Source organism: Gymnoscopelus braueri (assembly GCF_963280865.1).
Source record: "Gymnoscopelus braueri genome assembly, chromosome: 18".
In the NCBI taxonomy this organism is placed as follows: domain Eukaryota; kingdom Metazoa; phylum Chordata; class Actinopteri; order Myctophiformes; family Myctophidae; genus Gymnoscopelus; species Gymnoscopelus braueri.
The window spans coordinates 19184339-19205515 of NC_137618.1; the positions used below are offsets into that span (position 1 = coordinate 19184339).

At 44.8% G+C, this 21177-nt stretch overlaps 1 protein-coding gene across 1 annotated transcript in view; it reads right to left on the reverse strand.

Annotated features, from left to right (window-relative positions):
- Positions 1-21177, reverse strand: part of LOC308106093 (exportin-4) — a 61553-nt gene that overhangs the window by 22905 nt on the left and 17471 nt on the right. Inside the window, exons 7-9 of the mRNA XM_080457120.1 lie at positions 16231-16343; positions 4235-4392; positions 545-719 (exon numbers count right to left, since the gene is read on the reverse strand). Coding sequence (XP_080313246.1) covers positions 545-719; positions 4235-4392; positions 16231-16343 — 446 coding nt within the window. The remainder of the gene's footprint in view (positions 1-544; positions 720-4234; positions 4393-16230; positions 16344-21177) is intronic.

The window sequence follows — 21177 nt, forward strand, 5'->3', positions numbered from 1 at the left end:
GCGGGAGGAAACTAGAATAAATGTCATGCAGTAAGGCTCCAGGATTGAACCCACAAATCTATTGCTGTGAGTCAACAGTGCTAACCCCCATAAACCACTTAAAACCTATATACTTTGTTGTCCGGTGTCCCCCAGGGCTCTACACTAGGTCTGCCATTTTTTTTTAAAATAGCCGATCTACAAGCCCACAGCTCGTTGCGTCGCGTCACAATGCGTTGTGAGCTTTTAGATCGACTATTTTCACATTTTTTTGGGGATGTTTGGGGGACATTCTCGCCTATAATGACATGCCAAAAATAGGGAAAAATAGGTGGTTAATGAGACCCCAACAGGGTTGCAAATTAACACCAGTCAAATGCTGGCAAATTTTTACCATGGCTGGCAAGTTTAGTCTACACTAACAGCTGCACCAGACATCAAACAAGGTTCCGATTCCAGTCCCATTGGATGTGTAAAATAATACAAGTGGCTAGTGAATTTTGGAATCCATCAGCCACTGTAAGCCACGTGACAAAGCCCAGAGCATTGGGCACGTCGTACTCACCACCTCCTCCAGGGCGGCGCCGCGTCCGAAGGAGCAGGTGAGCAACGTGAGGCAGTTGATAAAGGAGGTGAAGAGCTCGCTGGGCAGAGCGGTGAGGACGCTGCGGGGGAACATGGTGATCATGTTGGAGATGATGTTGGAGATTCCAACCGCTTCCGAGTCCTCGATCTCAATCCTGGCAAAGAGGAGAACACAATGAGGGGAATTGCATTTCCATTGCCGTGTTTTATTATGTTATATGGAGTATTTTACAGGCCATTTCTGTTTTATTGGACATTACAGTGGAGACAGGCATCGCACGGTTCACGACTGGGGCTTTATGCCGTGGGGAATCACAGTCTGGTTTGGAAGCAGTGCGCAGTAGGCAGTTCAAGGTTGACTCCATTATCCCTTCAAGGATATTCAGTCCGCGCACGTGCTCGCTCACACACACACACACACACACACACACACACACACAACTACGTACTCTCAGCATACAACTGACACGTGCACTTTCCACTCTCCAGGGTGAAGTTGAGGCTAGCTACAGTACCAGGGTGAGTGTCCAACTTTGCCACTAATGAACAAGGTCAGGAAACGAGCAGCCAATCGGACCAGTAAGCAGTCGCCTGTGGTCAGGCTATACCTCTGAGCGCTTTTCCACAGCCGCCTTTTCAGCTGCAAAGAATGAAATATGAATGTCTTTCCAAATAAAAGGATGGCAGGCGGTTCACTGCGCTTACGGTTTTATTTATTATGAGTCTGAGACAGATTAGTCGTGAGGGACAAATGAGAGTGAGAAACATATAGGAGCATAATGGTCTGCATTTCTATAGCGTCTTAATCCAAAGCACTTTAGAATATGCGTTACATTCACCCATTCACACACACTGATGGCCACGGATCACACCATGCTTGGCATCAACCAGCTCATCAGGAGCATTTAAGGGTTCAGTGTCTTGCTCAAGGACACTTCAACATGAAGCCAGGATGAGCCGGGGTTCAAACCTGAAACCTCCCAGTTCCAATATAGAGCTGCGCATTCAAGTACAACCATACTGAGCCACTGACGCCCTGATACTATGGCAGCAGTAGTCTGTATGAGTCCAACCAACAACAGGCAATTTGACAGTGAGATTGTAATGTGAGGCATCTCCGCTCCGTTACAAGGCACAGCGAGGGTTAAGAACCAAACTGGACCCAAGGTCATGTGACATCTCGAGGGCATCGCAGCCGGCTGGGCAACCGCTTCGGCCCTCTCTGCACTCCGTTAGGAAGGAGCCACATGTTCAAATTGCTGTGCTAGCCGTGGCTTCCTTAGCTAACCCCTATCAGATGGGTTTAAATTGCAAGCAGAGCCGTTCAATCAGGGCAGATTGGCCGTTCCTGCCCTGCATGGCTTTCCGATGATGCAACTGGAAAAAAGCTCCAGGAATAGGTGATTACACAGAGAGAGAGGGGGGGAGAGAGAGAGAGGGAGAGAGAGAGAGAGAGAGAGAGAGAGAGAGAGAGAGAGAGAGAGAGAGAGAGAGAGAAAGAGAGAGAAAGAGAGGGGGTGGGAAAGTAGCAAGTGGGATGGGGTCTTTCCATATGATGGAAAGACCCCATACACACTTCAAATTCTGAGTCACAGGGTCCGAAGTCATCTTTGTGTGTTATTTATTAGAGCTTAAGCCTTTTTTTTTTTTATCAAGACTCCTACAAACAAATAATCATTTGGTGTAGAGGTAAAAAGGAGGGGACCAGGCATAGACCCCAGGGGGGACACCGGCCAACAAGGTATACAGGATTTAAGTGGTTAAAGACAGAGATCTGACTGAAGCCGTCAGCAGCAGCACTCTGCTGCGTGATTCCCAATGTCACAGAGACAAACAACAGCGAGGGCAACAATACACCATCAAAGGTACGGCTGGGCGATATGACATCAAATAAATATCATGATTATTCAAAACTTTTGCCTCGATCACGATTAATCAAACGTTTATTAAAAAAAAGGGAAAATAGCAGATCTACAATCTCACAACGCGTCACCCCACCCCTATTTGTGTACACCACCATTGTACAACTAAGTGTAATACAGGGTTAATAATTTTTTTAAAGATTAGAATTTGATGATTCATTATTTTATATAAGAAATAAAAGAAGGCTGGTTTTAAAGGTTGCATTACAGTAAAATGATTGTGATGACTGTTCTAGCTGTTCTATTTTTTGCCTTTATCCATTTAGCTTAGGCATTAATGATGATTATTCATCCGAAATCTCGCCGTGTAAATATTGTGTGAATTTTGTCCATATTGCCCAGCCTTAAGTATACCTACTGCCTTTGAATAGTTACACCCTTGACGACATCGGACATCCTTGAATCCAGAAACCCATTTCTGACTTGACGTGTTTGGACTAATACACGTGCGTTGTTATTAAGCTGAAGCTCCCGTACTTTGTCAGTATTATTACTACTGTACAAAAGCCTCATTTAACCTAGCAGCCTAGATAAACTGCATCGACTCTTTTCTCATGTGTATATATATTTTAGTTTTACTTGGAAAAACAAAAGGCAGCATGAAGGACGACATTCCTACTAATCGTTAAGCTAATCGAGGAACTTAAAGCTCAAATTCACAACGTCCATAGCATCGCTCGAAGCTAAACTAGACAACATCTAGATAACGATCCCTGACCATAGACATTGTCTGATCTCTTTGGAAGGAGCAGTGGGCGCTATTAATACAGCACCCGGGGAGCAGTTACAGGTTAAGTGTCTTGCTCAGGGACACGTTGTCACATAGACTGGGTGGAATGGAGGGGCAAACCGGGGACATTCTGATTCCCAGATGGCCCCCTCTACCCACTCAGCTATGGCCGCCCTTAAAACGAATGAATTGAAAACAGGGAGTTTTAAACCACAACAGACTCAACAAGCAAAATTGACAAAACTTGTCATGGACCTCTCTGAGTCACACCAAGGAATGTCTTTGGTCTATCTACTCCCTTGTTGAGTCTCTCGTCGCCTCTCTGATTACGAAAACCTTGAGATTCTACAGGGAAAAACAGTCCATGTTATAAAATTCACCAGCTTACTCTAAAATTGTGATATCCATCCACCTTATACGTTGGAGATGCCTTTAACAAACTGGAGCTAATGACCTTTAATACCCTAAAAAAGACTTCTGACACTGAGCCACTACTGATCATGATTGACAGATATTCATCCTTTGACCCTTGACCGTTACCCTTTCGACACCAAGTCCACAGGCACGCTGCCCAGTGACCATGAGGAATGAGCCCTCCACCAAACGGCACGTCAAGGTCTGATACACTGACTTTTAACCTTTGCCCCCTGATCGCTTAAAATAATCTAATCATATGGAAACGGTGTGTCTCCAATGTGGATAATGGATATATGTTTCAGTTTCATCCGAGCACCCTATTGACTTCCAATATAGCATTTTAGTTAAATAAATGAATAATATAAAACAAAAAGATCCATTAACTTCCATTATAAAATGAAAGCTAAATAATAAATATTTACAAATATAAAACATGTGTGGAAAGAAATACAGTATTTCTTAGGCCTACTGACAGCATGCACAAAGAAATCTGGCACTCATCGGCCTTGAGCTCCGAGATTAGCCCCGGATACACAGAAACACACACAGAAGTGAAGGCCCCTACAGAGCCACGCAGTACAAAGGACTTGTAGACACTGACCCGTTGATCATGTTGAGGAGACCCTCCACCAAGTGCGCCAGGTATGAGAGCTGGGCGCTCTCGTCTGGAAAGATGGGGCCATGCATGGAGGCCAGCTGGGCCAGGCACTGCAATGAATCCTGGGCCATGTCTGAGTCCTCGCGGATCTTCCTGTGCACCTGGAAGACATCAAGGAGACACCTTCAAAATTAATGGGTTTGTCTTTTATTTATTTTTTCAGTTCTCTTTTTATTTACTGAAAACTTTATTTTTTAAATATCTATATTTTTATATATTTGTCATTTGTCAGCCCTATTTTATAGTTGGTCTTATGACCGATCTACAAGCTCAAAACAGGGATGCCATGTTGAAAGTGTTTTTTACTGTGTAATGAGCAAGGGTCCAAGTGTCCTGACAGTATATTTAATCGAAGGTTCCATCATGTACAGTATGACAGAGAAATACTAGGAAAGGAAACGAGAGCGGAGGAGAAAAGGGTAAAGAGACCTTTTTTAGACTTAGGATAAAAGGGATTTTTTTTTTTGCCTTGTACATGCTCAAATATGGTCTGGATGGAGCAGTCCTATGCACTGTACCACGGCATCTGTTAGGGTGCCCACTGTACAGAACAGGAAAGCTATAGAATAGCCTACACACACACACTCCACACACGTTTCTGCTCAGTTGAGGCAGACCTTTAAACCCGATTTATAGTTCATCCTACGATGCCGTTGCAGGCCGAAAATAGTTAAACTATACGCTCCTAAAATGAATCCTAAAATTGCACATCTATAAGCTCACAACGTGTCGCGTCCGCGACGCATTGTGAGCTAATAGATCTGCGATTTTCGGTTCACGCCGCCATCGTACGATGGAGCATAAATTAGGCATTGGGGTCCGCTCATGACATTAAGTCACCTCAATCTCAGTCATCTCTGAATAATCAATTACCTGGTAACTTCCCAGCCAAGCTTTTGTCTCTGATCAGCGTTTCCCAGTGCCGTTCAATCTGTGAGATGACCCAACGCGTGTCCAAGCCAGACAGTGATATCATGAATTCTGCATTGTAAAGGAAACTTTGTTTCGTGGCCCCAAACTCAAAACTCCCTAACTCCCTCCCGTCAGCCTTGGACAGATTGATCAACACCTGCTTCACCGATGTGAGCGGACGACTGAGCTGAATTCTCCACAGGCCCTCCGTTCATAACACAGTGCCTGATGCCAAAGATGTCACTCGCCGATCCAATCAGAGCCGGGGAGTAAATCAATCCGACAAACGAGAAACGCGACTGGGTCTCATCTCGATTTTGACGCCAGGGGTTCACTGTCAGAATTGGTTAAGTTGTCCATCTTGAGGCTGTCATTCTCGGACAAGACGCGAGCCGTGTTTGATTGCTTGGAGAGCACACTCACAAACATTTTTCACAGACAGACACACACACACACACACACACAGGGAGGCAGAGGCATGCAGCCGGAGTACTAGCAGAGTCTTCCGCCGCCTCTCAGCAACATGTGTTTCCACTGACAGCGCTGCGCGCGCGCCTGGCTCTCAAACTCCCCTTCCTTCTGTCAGCTGAGGCTCGCTTCAAATCCTCTCTTTCTCCCTCCCAAATTCTTACTCGCTCCCCCAACTCCGCCACTACAACCCCCCTCTTCCTCCAGCTGGGGTGACCGGGCTGATAGCCACGCCACTCTCAGATGCTAAAGTAGCGTAGCTGCCGCGCTCCTTCATAGCTAGCGGGGAGGAGAGCTGCCCCGGTCCAGAGTGTGAAGTCATCCTCTGAGAGACGACTCAGTGGGGAAAGAGGGCGGGAGAGTGTGGGGGGTTTATGGAGGGAGGGAAGACGGGAATGCAAGGGAGAGGTAGAAAGCAAAGAAAGCAGGCGGCAAGAAAAAATAATAAAAATAAAGAGATTGAGAGCATATGAGACAGAGAGAGAGAGAGAGGTAGGAGAGATGAGGTAGCGAGAGAGAGAGACAGATAAAACAGTGGGAGAGAAAGGAACGGAGGGAGGGAGGGCAAGGCCAACAGAGCAAGCACTCCGCGCTCAGAGGAAGCAGCTGCACCAGTGATGTGTACGATGCTAGTTATGCACACCGCCTGGAGACCGACTATAGTTAGAGATAGACAGCACAGTGAGGGTGGGGGGGCTACAGGGCTAAGAGAATGGCAGTGGCATTGGCAGAGAAAGAGATACAACTGATTTATACTCCCTGGTGTGTCACACCGAAAATAGCCGATCTACAAGCTCACAATGTGTCGCACTGCAATGTGTTGTGCGTTTTGCAGAGTGGCTATTTTCAGTACGCGACACGATGCTCAACCAGGTATAAATCGGGCTATTGTATGACTGGAAGATGGAGCGAATACAGGGGGAATGACAGCAAGAATAGTGGCTAAAGTAGAGGAACTGCATGAGAGAGGAGAGAGGGGAGAGAGGGAGAAAGACAATAGAAAAGGAGAGAGAATAGGGTGAGAGTAGGGTGGCCAGACAACAATTAAGTGAGATGAGGAAGAGACAAATGTAAATTAGGAGTCTGGTGATGGCAGAGAGAGTGAGTGAGAGAGATGGAGAGAATGAGATGAGACAGAAACAATGAGAGAGACAGAGAATGCGGTTGAGAGAATGAGTGATGCTGATCAGGAGACAAAGGGACGTTGGCCATATTTGGACAGGATTCGTCTCACAGAATTACACTGATACAGGAAGTTTGTCATTTCATACACATTCAGGATTAGAATTGCTGTAGTTTCTCCCTAAAATCTGCTGCAAAACAGTTAACAATATATTAAAGGACAACTTTGTTTTTTTTACAACCAAGGTTTATGTTTTACCTCGTAATTAAAGTAAATAAAAGATGAATGTTAATTATTTTTCATTTACTGCTTTCTATAGTTTTAGCAATTTTCACAATCTTTTTTACAGTGGGCGAGGGCATTCGGGCAGGTGGCTAAATATGTATTTTTTTACACAATAACCCGGCGATTTCTTTATTATTATTTACAGTAGCTCTTCTAGCCCCCACTAACTCACATCTGGCCATCAAAGACCACGGGACCTTTTTTATTGTGTAAAGAAATACATATTTAGCCTAAATATGTCTATATAGGCCACCTGCCCGAATACCCCCGCCCACTGTAAAAAAAGATAGCGGAAATTGCTAAAACTATAGAAAGCAGTAAATGAAAATGTTTTAACACCCATCTTTTATTTACTTTAATTACAAGCTAAAACATAAACCTTGGTTGTAAAAAAACAAAGTTGTCCTTTAAGTCTATGTTTGCCATCATGTATATCATGACATTTTGATAGCGTGAAAATATTGCAATATCATGTTTGCAATACTGTAATATTTGATATAAAAATGTACAAGCCTAATTCATAACCAAAGGGAATGCCTGTTAAATCGCAAGGGTTTCAATAGGGACGGCATTCAACAGATCCAAGAGTACCACGACTAAATTACTGCCTTTTGGTGGAAAAAGTCTGCAAAGCACGCTTTACTTTTCACCCGAGGTGGTGACACATACATGGCCGATCCGGACGGGTTTACTACGTCTGTTGATACATGAAATTACTTAACCTACCCTGGAGAGACTAATCCTGTCCGAATAGGGCTGAAGGGAGCGCCAGTGGAAAGAGAAAGAATGGGAGAGGAGATCACAGAGCCACAGAGAGGTTAGAGGGGACAAAGAAAGAAAGAATTAGAGAGAGAGAGAATGAGAGGAGATGACAGAGAGAGGGGATATATATAGCTGGAGACAAAGCCTCGTGTCTATGCTCCTTTGGGGTGGGGTGGAGGGCTTGGTGTCTCCTCTTTCTGTTGTTTCAAATCAACACCATGCATCCCACATACTGTCTCGCTCTCTGTTCACCCCGTCTATCTCTCTTTCTCTTTTCACCTGGTCTGTCTGTCTGTTTGTCTCTCTCCCTGTCTGTCTGACTGTCTGTGTCTCTGTCGTTCATATAGATCAGGTTACCGGCTGCCTTCAGGCGGGGACAGGATGGATCACACATCACCACAGCCTCATCAGGCCTCTGTACTGCCCACTGATTGTGTTTACTGGGAAAACACGGGGGGCACATACAGTACAGTACCCTGCCTGGGTATGTACTGGCATTGTGTGAATATCAGTCTGTGTGTGACTGAATCTGTTTGTATTCTGCACACGTGTGTGTGTGTGTGTGTGTGTGTGTGTGTGTGTGTGTGTGTGTGTGTGTGTGTGTGTGTGTGTGTGTGTGTGTGTAGAGTATGTCTGTATAGGCATGTGTATGTTAGAAAGTGTGTGTGTGTGTGTGTGTGTGTGTGTGTGTGTGTGTGTGTGTGTGTGTGTGTGTGTGTGTGTGTCTTTTCCATGTGGTTAAGAAAGGGTGCATGAGAGTGACTGCATGAGGGTTTGTAATGTATATACAGTATATACAGTATATATATATGAGAAAGTGTATGTGTGTCAGTGTGAACGTACCATGTGAATCTGTGTGTGGGTGTAGGCATACGTGTATGTGTTTGTGTGTAACCATAAGAGGGAGAGAGTGTGTGCGTGCATGCACATGGGATGGCAATGGATGCCATGAGATAAAACAGATGCCTTCGAGGGTTTGTGTGTGTATGTGTATATGTGTGTGTGCCAGGGCATTCAACACAATCACACAAGCGAGCGTACACACTCAATCACGACTCGGAGCACACTCTCTAATCAGCCTGGCCAAACCTGAAACTAAACACCCGTAGCAACTCGGGAGACAAAAACACACCAAAGCCCCAAATTACAGCCGCGCTGGTCGGAGAGAAAACGCTAGCCCGAGTTAGCGCCGTGATGGCTAGGTGCTAAATGAACTGCATTGATTGGGTGTTTAGATGGGACGGATCAAATCGCCAGACTCCTGGGCTTTCTTCTGCCCGATCTCCCACGGTACGTTTGTGTTTCGTCATGTGGAGCTGAAACGCGCGTCTCTCTCTCCGTTTATCTTTCTCTCCCTCTCTCCGTTTCAGTCTCTCTCTCCAGCCTTCCTCTTGGGGTCATTTCCCTTTCTTATCAATCTCTCTCTCTCTCTCCCCTACTCTCACTTGTACCTGAATCTTCCTGCTGTCTCTACCAAAAGCTTTAACACTTAATCCATACACTCAGTTGCCCGAAGACCCCCAGGGCTCTATACTACGCTCCCTTACATTTTTGCTCTACACTAAATGTGGCGCTCGGGTGGCACAGTGGTTAACACATTGGGTGCCAGCATTTTTTCATAACAACTTACGTTGGGTGCCAGCATTCTCCCCATTGACTGCGCTTTGCTGTTTAAAGCTCTAGACTCCACGAGGAGCAAATCCATGTAAAAAAAAACATCCATTCATGTTGCGCGATGACCCTGGCTACAACCTGGAACGATAACATTTCACTCGCGAGTTACAATGGGGGGGGATCGCGCATCGCGCATGACCGGTTTTCCCCACCGGAAACAGATTCGGAGATATAGGTGTTTTAAAGAAGGAAATAGACAGGAAGTGGATGGCAGCCATGTTTTTGTTTTTCCGGTGATCTATCTGGCCTATCCTTCTCAAGATCACAATGGGTACTCCCAGAGCTGCTCTAGCCCCGCCCGTGTGGAGAAAAACGAAAAAAACAAAAAGACATATTTCACGGTCTGGACCGTGTTCGGCACCGGACCGCTACTCTGCGCAAACACGGTTCAGACCGTGTTTGGCACCCGATGTGTTAAGTGCCTGCCCACCACCGCGGAGGCTGGGGGTTCGAATCCACCGCGGTGCATCCGGCTTTGTCGAGGTTCAATACGAACAAAATTGGCCCGTGTTCGGGTGAGGGAAGCTGGGTGGGGAGGGTGATATTTGTCACTGCACGTACTCCTACGGGCTGGGACGGTACCTGTCAGCAAGGAAAGTTGGGTGAGAGGAGTAGGACGGAGGCTCTACGTTCTCCCGGTGAGTAGGTAGGAACAACAGCAGTAACAACTGAACACACATATGTGTGTGGGGAGGAATTAATTGACAGGAGAAAAGGGGGGTAAAAGCAACAAAAAAAGGGGGGAAAATGTAACGTTCAAAACTAATTGTGGCGCATTGCAACGCATTGTGAGCTTTTATATCGCGATACGTTTTCGTGACTATATGTATCGTTTTGGAAGAAAAAATATCGAGAAAAAAAATAAAAAATGTTTATTTTTTATTTATTCATTTTTTAACAATCATAATAATCAGGCATGCAAACAGCCCGAGGTGAAAAGGGTGACAACATGTTTTTTTTCGGGTCAGGTCCTATTTGGATTCAAAACGGCTATTGTAGCTGAAAAGCTACAAGTTTGCATGTCTGAATAATGCAAAACAGAAATATTTGTTTGCATTTGCTTCCCCCCCCCCCATATATTTTCATAATAAAAAAGTGCCATATATCGTATCGGTATCGTATCGATGTCGTTGAGCCCAATATCGTATCGTATCGTTTCATGAAATTAGTGTATCGGCACACCCCTAATGGACATATATGGAGATCGCTAATGTCATCAGAATATGCCCATACATGCGCATACCCCCTTTTGTGCCCATATATGGAGCTGATTGATTTGTTTGCGCATGATGCCATGACGACACATTGAGGTTAGACAACAACACACTCCATATTTGGGCGTAGCTGCATTGAGAACTCCTTATATGGTTATGGCTGAGTCATAGTGACATGAGCTTGACTTCAGAGGCCTGCTGGCTGGCCGGCCGGTCCTCCCTTAAGCCAATTTTAATATAGGATGTTGAAACATTTTTGCCTACAATGGCATTCCTAAAATAGGGATGCCAGGTTTAAAGTGGTAGGCAAGCATGGCATCTCTTTGTTCATCTAAAAGACCAACACATTTGCCCTAAGAGTTCCAATGTCTGTTTTAAGGGGCGCCTGGCGGACACTTGGCACCGCTAGCTCTCCACACATATGAAACCACTCATCAAACCAGGGCACCTGGGTTCAGAGCTGTGTGTCTGTCTGCACTGCTGAAGTGTGTCTGAGAAACCGCTGAATCCCTAACAAGCTTCGAGGGGCTGCATTCTGTGGCTGACCGTGCGCTCAAGCATTCTCATGGAAGAAAAACACACAAAAAAAAGCGTCTCCTAGGGGAATTTCCCTGCCCGGCTGTATCCAACACCATTACCCAACTGTCCACCTCAGCATGTTTGTTAGCCTTGTGTCAACTCGGGAAACAGGAGATTTCTAAAGAATCATATTGCAATGTTTTAGCTTAGTGGTTCTCAAACTTTTTTGAGCTCTGGACAACAATCCTCAAGGACCAACCTACCCCATCTCCGGACAACAATATATATACGTATATCCTCCAATTATATTAAAATTGGCTACTGGGAGGGCCGGCGGGCGGACCACGGCCACATCACTCTGACTCAGACATAACCATAAACAAACCCGATACTCCCATATAGGCAGGACCACAGCCATGTCACTCTGACTTGGACATACTGTAATAACCATAAACAAACCTGATACACCCATATATAGGCATTTCACTATGACTTAAACATAACCCTAAAGAAATCCAATATAGTCATATATGGAGATCCGGTTGTCCAGAGCCACAAATCCGACCGCTATGCCCATATATGGTCATGTGCATATATGGGACCGACCGACTTCAAACTCGGCACGCGCATCGGCAAGGACTCAAGGGAGTGCGGTGCCCACCGCTGAGTCGTTTGGATATGCGGTTGTCAAGAACAACCGAGTTTCACGGCAATCGGACGCTGTGTTCGTGATTTGAGGCATTTTGTTCAAAACGGGCCACTCCTGCAAACTTTAAAAGCCAATCTTAGTCAATCAGGATTGAATCTGAAATCGTCCCCCTGGTGGCGCTATAACAGGCCGATGTGAAGCATTTGGGGCAGAGGTTTTTACTTGGTCCCCAGGGAGTGTGCATGCAAAGTTTCGCGCCGAACGGTCCAACGGTGCCGGAGATTAGCTGCTCACAGATGGACGTACCCACGGACGGACTGACGGACGGACGGACGGACGGACAGGGGCTAAAACAAGTGAAATTCGAAGTGATAAAATAAATGAATGCGCAGACGAAATTGGAACTGGAGCACAAGCTGATAAATGATCTTGTGTGGTTTGTGTGGTTTGTGTGGTTCCCTCTCCTGATTTTCAGGTGTCCCTCCTGAAAATATATTTTCTGTTTACCAAACAGCTGGAGAGACAGGAGTCCCATTACTTAACACTCTATACCAATGATTACTATCAGGATATAGAGCTTTAAACAAAAAACTTTTGTTTAAACCAAAAAATATAATTTAAAGCTCCTTTAAGGCAAAATCAAAAGCTGCGTAAAATCCTCAGTGTTCATCTATCCATTTGTAACTACAAAGTAATAATGATGGAAGAGGGACAATACCGTTTTGGTATCCATCCTTGAGCAGAATCTCAGTGTCTAGTTAGACGACACTTACAGTATCCTCCAGTTGACACTTGATAGCGTCACTAATGAGCGCTGGAGCCATTTAATGGCAAATTGACAGACACTGGCCTGTCTAGAGAAGGGCCTGGGTAGTGGGGTGAAGTCCCCAGGGGGCCCCTAAAGAGGCTGAAAGGGGCCTACAAAAGGGAGTGGAGACGCTCCTGCTGTTAGCGGGGGGCCCCTAATCCCAGGGCTGGGCTCTAATCCTACCACTGGTCTGTCGTGCACCCTGACCCTGGCGACGCGTGTCTGAATGTGTACATACGCACAAAGACACAAACACACACACACACACACACACACACACACACACAGTCACCCCTCACAGCTGAGGAGGCAGAGATGGGTGGCAGCTGAACCAGCACGGCACCCCATTAAATAGAATAAACACATCGTCTGCGTACACGCTCACACGCATCACGCGTGCACGCATATACGGATACGCACATTTATCTAACTCCCAAACACACACACACAAAATACACACACTTACTGAATGAATGTACATAAGTAATAATGATACAATCAGCCTTGTGAGGCCGGCATAGGTAAGCAAAAGCGTACACACACAGTGACATAAATGTACCAAATCGACACAGGCATACTTGTAGATCCACTTGTAGAGTGAATGTGTGTGCACACGTACTGTACACATGCGTGCTCTCACGCATGCACACGCACACACACACGACAGACAGCTGACAGTATTGCAGTCGCCTTACAATAACAAACAGGCCGGCTACTAGAAATACCAAAGGGACAACACACTAGATCCCTGTAAGCCGAGACCAAAACGACATGCATAATACACACATCTTAATGTCAATACAGACCCACTGAAGCATGTCAAACATTTTTATTCAGATGTACGAGTTAGGATTCTCATATCAAATCACCCATTAGTAGGGGTGGGGGAACAAAACTGACTGAGCATGAAATTGTAATCATTTTTCATCATGATCCGTATCGATTCTTTGACGTAAAGGTTGGCGATTCTTTTGACATTCTGGCCAAATCTAACTCAACTTCAGCTTATAGGTCAGCAGACAAACACGAAATGTTACAAATATTGAAATGACGTAAATTGAAAAAGTGCAAAGAAAAGCACTTTAATTTATGTTGATCCAAGTCATACAGGTTTAAATTGATGTTCTAATTGCACTGCCAATTAAGTACATTTTTTGAAATATATACATTTGTATTATGTAGTGTTTATGAAAGTCTGCAACCTTTTTATGGCAGTCAACAAGTGGCAGTCAACAAGTGAAGTGAAATCTGGTACAATTTGCAATAAATCGCAGAAGTGCAATATGTCGAAGAACTGTTTGAATCGTGGCCGAAGAATGGTGATACAATCTAACTGTGAGGTTCCCTGGTGATTCCCATCTCTTAACACATTGACTGCCAAAATTAAAACATAGTTTTTCATCCCCTTGCCAGCAAAACGAGCGATTTTACGATTTTTGAAAATTCATGGAATATTCTCTGTGACCTCTCTGACGTCATCAGGCAGTGAAAGCATTATTCATAGGATAAATTAAAACCGTTTCACCTGTGCGACAAGTAAACATTATAAATGAACAGAACTTCAGTTATGCTTAATGTTTTACTCCGATGTGACGCGTTGTGAGCTTGTAGATCAGCTATTTTTCCCGTGCGACTCCATCACTTGACAAAGTTAAACAAAAGCCTGTAAACAGACTTTACACAGCTTACATATATAACATGAACAGAATGGAAAAATATTTTTGTATCATTGTTATAAGAACACAGATGCATATCTAAGAATTACACAAGATTATTCCTTTAGCTATGCCTACCATTCCGTGTGTGTGTGTGTGTGTGTGTGTGTGTGTGTGTGTGTGTGTGTGTGTGTGTGTGTGTGTGTGTGTGTGTGTGTGTGTGTGTGTGTGTGTGTGTGTGTGTGTGTGTGTGTGTGTATAGTCTGCAATAATAAGAGTTATACCACTGAACTCCCTGAGACCTCATTAGCTCCTACTGCTTCCTGATAGAATTATCTGGGGTTGCCGTGGCGACAGATTACAATTCCAGCCTGTGTGCAGAGTTTTGGCTAATATCGCTTAGCAACAAAATTGGTTCCAGAGGTGAAACGAATCACTGACCGCTCAGCTCCCTCACGTTGAGAACTTTGTTTTGGATACAGTACATTGGATCAAACGTTAAGATAAAGGTAGATGGTGACTGGAGGACTGTACTTCACGGCCACACCAGGTGCTAATATAATGGCCATAGTGCCAGGAATATCAAACTGTCCACACTGTCAGTAAAGAATGGGCTTTCCTCTATTGGTTTTTCTCTGGGTCTAAATTTGACCTTCTCAATCATAATCAAATATACTTGATAACACAGCTGTGTTATCTGTCCAGCTTATGCAGAGTTCATGACACTGTGGGAAGACATTGAATTATCATTTGCTAGAACCAGATATGGGCTTGAGCAGTATTTTACAGTTTGCAATTAGGGACTCAAGTGATGGAGCAGTATTTGGCAGAAGACGCATAGTGTCTAAAGGTAAGGAGCGGTATCTGGCAGTAGGTAGGTATGGGTGACGGAAGAGGAAAACAAATTTGACAGTCAAGAGGTTGAGAGAGGCTGGGGTAACGGAGCAGTGTTTGGCAGCACAGAAAATGGCTAAAGCAGTAACGCATTATTTGGCAGTAGGCAGAGAGAGGTTGAATGGATGCTGAGGGAGAGGTGAGCAGTTTGTTCCACACCGTAAGCTAGGCCAGCGTGGGCCCACCTCTTTAAATACACAAGTCATTTCACTGGGCTGTTCTCTGGATATCATAACACAATAACACCCTCGCCCCGCCCCCCCCCCCCCCCGCCCCCAAAAAAAGAAACCCTGTATAAATCTATTTAATGATGCAGTTAAAAAAACCAGCTTAGCTTGAAAAAACTCTAAATTCTAAAGTTCAAATGAGATTGCTTCGCCCCTCAAATCGTTTAGTCCCACTGTGTCTGCCTTTCTTCAATAAAAAGTTCGTAATTAAAAGAGAATAACAAGAGGCTAAAGAAAAATAATGGAAGCAGATCAAATGGTATTATAGTGGACGGAGAGGACAAATGCAAAGACAAACCGATGGATGAACAGATGGGTGGACACTGCAGACAGACGGACGTACGGACAGACAAACAGACGGACGTACGGACAGACAAACAGACGGACGGACGGACAAACAGATAGAATGACGGATGGGTGGATGAGGGAACGAAAGCAGAAAACAATTAATATATAATTCAAAACTCAAGATAAATGACATCCCTAACAGCCAGATGGATAGATGGACAGACAGATAAAGACTGCAAAATGAACAAGAAAATATGTAGAAAGGAGGACAGAGGTCAGTGGACAGACACCCAGATGGATGGAGACAGAGTGAAGGTTAGATAGATGATGGACAGAGAGAGATGGTTTGATGGATAGACAGATAGGTGGACAGACATAGATGAAAAGAGATACATTAGAATAGATTTTATTATAACACACTTTTCATTAGGAAGACTTGGATGGATGGAGGTACTACTCACAGTGAAGAAGAGGTCCATGACACGTGTGTCCAGCAGGGCTTCTCTCCACGACTCTGTGGGCTTGAGCGTCACATTCTGAGTGGACTCGAACATGGCGATGTAGTGGCGCCCCAGTGACCCGCCGCACGTTAAGGCCAACAACAGCATGGAGAGGAGGAGGAGAGAAGAGGGAGGGAAGGCGATGGGCGGAGGGGGGGGGGGGGTGGTTCAGCGCACGCACACGCACGCACACACACACACACACACACACACACACAGACAGCACAAGCAAGCTCTACTGTCACTAAGCTATGTTCTGGCTGTGTATTTTGGTCTCCTCTGGTGTGGCTGGCCGTGGTAGCTTGTTGTTACTCACTCAGCAGCTTCACTCTCTCTGTCTCTCTCTCTCTCTCTGCCCTGGTTCTCACCCTCCAACAAATGCCTCCTTCTCCTCCGTTGGCGTTTTGTGTGCTGCCTTGCCTCTCGCCCTTTCTCATCAGTTGTTCTCCCTCTACCACACTTTCCTCCACCACGTCTCGCAACCTCTTTCTCACCCTCTCACACGAAGCAAGGCTGATCTATCTCTCTCTCTCTCTCGCCCTCTGAGTCACTGTCCTCTCGCTCACCTCTCGCTCTACTTCAATACATTCAATTTCTTGTCCACCCTCTCTAAGAGTCTTTCCTTCTCCTCTCTGTCCTTTTTAAAAACACCACAAGACACCCTCTCTGCTTGGCTAAGCCACATGCAGCTCTCAGCCTCTCATTGTCCACTCTTCTGCAAGACGTGGTCAAGACTTCTTACGAAGCCACATCACACACAAGCGCGCGTGCACGCACGCACACACACACACACACACACACACACACACACACACACACACACGCGCACGCACTCACACTCGCCCTCCTCAGCCAATCGGGGGTCTCTCCCTCCTCTCGACCAATCGCGGTGACTCCCTCTCAGATCACTCCCACACAAAACCCACAACACACAACATGTACTTCTCCAATCAAACGTCTCTCTTTCGTTGCCCAAACAAGACCAGTTCCTCATCCACAACTGCACACACACACACACACACACACACACACACACCTCTCACACTCTCTCTTGGGTTACTTTAGAATCACACATTCTTGCCACTTAGCCAATCCAAACTATCTTTTTCTGCTCTCTGCTCTACAGACTGAGATTTTCTTCAAGACTCCTGTACAAAGCCACAGCTCCCTCTCCTTCTGTAGCCAATCAGATCTCTTTTCCCCCTCATTGACCACTCTCTTTCTCTCTTTCACTTTGCCCCCACAGGATTTTCTCTCCGTCCAGTTAAAAAATAAAACAAGCTCTCTCTTTAATTGGCCAATCGTGATTCTTCCTTCACAGTAAAATCCTTTGTCCTAATTTTTGTTCATAAAATCCCCCCCGTCTCGCTCTCTTTCCTCATCTCTCTCAGCCTTGGCTTTGTGACAGCAGAGGGCCAGTATGAGGAAACTCCCACAGGAATGTCAGTTCAAAGCCAGGCATCGGCATGGGCCAGTGAGCCTATGCATTCCTCTATAACAGACCCACAGTCACTCCCATGCGCGCACACACACACACACTTTTCAGCACAAAAGTTGGCACCTGTCTGCGGGTGTGTGGGATTGTGTGTGTGTGTGTGTGTGTGTGTGTGTGTGTGTGTGTGTGTGCGCGCGCATGCGCGTGCGTGTGTGTGCGCGAGAGAGCCGTGGCTTTATGAGCTCGTTAAAAATAGCCGTGGACCAACAGCAGAACTCTTCTTGAACCTCTCAGAATGGAGGGTAAGATACAGAATGATGGATAAGACTGAGTTTGCACGGTTGGATTTGTCATGCATGGGACTTTCTTGTGTCAAGAGCTGAGCTGGTTTTGTTGAGCGTCTTAAGGGGGCGTTTCTGTTTACACAACACGCATAAGTAATTTCTGTATAGCTTTATTCAACATTCGACATAATATCCCTTGGTATTTCGTCTTAAGTTAAAGTTAGACTTTATTTATATAACCGCACAACAATACAGCCAGTAGCAGTCATTGCTGGGAGTGAAATGCCCTCAACAGTGCAGAGAGATCAAATACAAAATAAAATAAAAAAATCGATACAAATATACAATAAGTAAAACATTTATATACAATAAGTCGGAGGTAAAACTGAATTGTGTGGGGTGTTTCTGCCCGATTGAGGGTATTAGGAGGACGGTGGGTGTTTGGTTTTGTTAAAATGTTGTGTTATTGCTTGCTTTTGTTAAAGGTCCTTTCCATAATTTAGATGTTGTAATTGTATTTGTTGATTCTCATATTATTTCATACCACACTTGTCATACTTCGCCGTGTTTTATGTTCGATTCTTTGATTGTGTCTTTTTTATGTACAGTAATGTTCTTTATAACATTATTTAATTATTTTTTATGATTTTTACTTAATTTGTATTATTATTGTATCACTGTGTAATAGAATAGAACAATACCCAAACTAAGCAAATATTGGTCTCAGTGACTCCGTTTTTGGACACTTGAAATGATTAACGGTAAATGACAGTTGAATGTGTAAATTTTAGGTCATCTGAAATGTTTTAGTTTTAGTATAGTTTTAGTTGCCTAGTAAATGTCATAAGATTTTAGTTGACAAAATCTACAGTTGATTTAGTCGACTAAAATGTGTCTTTAGCAGGCTGTTGTGATGGCATTGTAATGCCTGATTTATATTGCTATTTTGGGAACGCAACACCAACGCGCAAACCAAGCATAAAATTACTTGTCTTAGTTCTACTGTATCTCTTCTCCACTAGTCCCTTCCTAAAATGTGTGTCTAGTCTTTATTTGTTGACGAACTCGGCAATATATGTAGTCGCAGTTTTTGTCATCATAGGTTAGTTTTCCTCAATGAAAAAAAAGGTAGTCGACAAAATAATTTCGTCATAGTTTTAGTCGTCAAAATTAACGCCGAGTTGACTCAATTTCTGGTCACATCCGCAATGAGTGAGAACGACAGCGAGCAAGAGGATAAAGGAGACGGTGTAGGAGAGGGGAGAGAGGGACAGGCAGACAGACATATAAACAGACAGTCCTCCAGGGAGGGGACAACCCCAAGCCTGCAGGCTGCAGACGGCCGCTGCTCCCCCCAAGGGAGGGACCACCTCAGAGCCAGGGCCCGGGAGACGGAGATCATACAGCTAGACCAGACTTACACTGAGAGCAATTCGGCAATTATGCACCCGATGTGTCTTGATTTTTAACCACTTTGAACCTGGCGCCCCTATTTTGGGCATGTGATTATAGGCAAAATCAACATGAGACACAGTGAGCATGTAGATCGGGTATTTTCAATCATCTTTTAACTTAACGTTTTTTTTTACGTAACTTTCCTCTTCTACCCCAGATTTGCATTTCCTGCGCAAGTGCTAACATTTTTACCATTGGGCTAACAGAGCAAAATGTTTATGTATTCATTAAAAAAGGTTACATAGCGCCGCATTAACACATCGGGTGCCAAACACGGTCTGAACCGTGTTTGCGCAGAGTAGCGGTCCGGTGCCGAACACGGTCCAGACCGTGAAATATGTGTTTTTGTTTTTTTCGTTTTTCTCCACACGGGCGGGGCTAGAGCAGCTCTGGGAGTACCCATTGTGATCCTGAGAAGGATCGGCCAGATAGATCACCGGAAACAAAAACATGGCTCCCATCCACTTCCTGTCTATTTCCTTCTTTAAAACGCCTATATCTCCGAATCTGTTTCCGGTGGGGAAAACCGGTCATGCGCGATGCGCGATCCCCCCCCATTGTAACTCGCGAGTGAAATGTTATCGTTCCAGGCTGTAGCCAGGGTCATCGCGCTACATGAATGGATGCTTTTTTTTACATGGATTTGCTCCTCGTGGAGTTTAGAGCTTTAAACATGAAAGCGCAGTCAATGGGGAGAATGCTGGCACCCAACGTAAGTTGTTATGAAAAAATGCTGGCACCCAATGTGTTAAGTGGTCAAATAAAAGAAGGTTCCGTTTGCGGGTTTGAATTATTTGTGTTTATTTTTTTATTGAAATTAATTGTTTTTCAAATGTATTTAAAGATTTTGCACATAATTTCGGTGGTGGTGTAGGCATTAGACCTAAGAATCATTGGTCATCGGTTGGGCTCTGTCTAGACTAAACACAGGCTCAAATGAGTGGGTTCTGTCTATGATGAACCAGCTTTTATTTTATGATGTAACCGTGTACAGTACATGCACAAAGTGTCCTTGAGTCGGAGAAAAGTGATCTTAAATTAAATCTATTATTATTATTTGATTGTGATTCATTTGCCTGGCCCTCATTTATCAGCGCATATCTTTCTTTCTTTTTTATTTTCAATGCACTTTTTCTTCTCTGGTCCAAAAAAACACAGAAATTGCCATTTATGGAAGAAATTATGTTTGTTTCCCAGACTAGAGGAACAAGTTCATGGTCCTGTTTGAACTCTGGCATAAAACTACTGTTTATGAGGTTGAACGTCTGCCATCCAACAATGGCTCTGGTGTGTGTGTGTGCGCGTGTGCGTGTGCGTGTGTGTGTGTGTGCGTGCATGCCTGCAGGATGAGTAATGAGCGTGGAGTGACTAGGACATGTGGCTGTGGTTTGGGGGCTGTTTTTTAAAAAGACATCACCTGCTACCGTCCCACTCCTTCCAACAGGCGTAGGAATAACTGACACAGCACAGTGATTTTTCCAATGGAAAAACAGACTGACAGATAGATGGATAGATGGGTGGATGGACAGAAGGACGGACGGACAGAAGTATTCAACTGGCCTAAAATAAACAAAAATACAGCCACACGATACGAGCGACTGCCCACAAAACGTTACATCACGCCGTAGTGCTGAAGCACACCCACACACAGCCAAACCCAGGCAGGCAGCAGATTCTCAATGCTTCACGGATGTCCACCTTTATTTTCCACTGGAAAGGACAGACAGACGGACG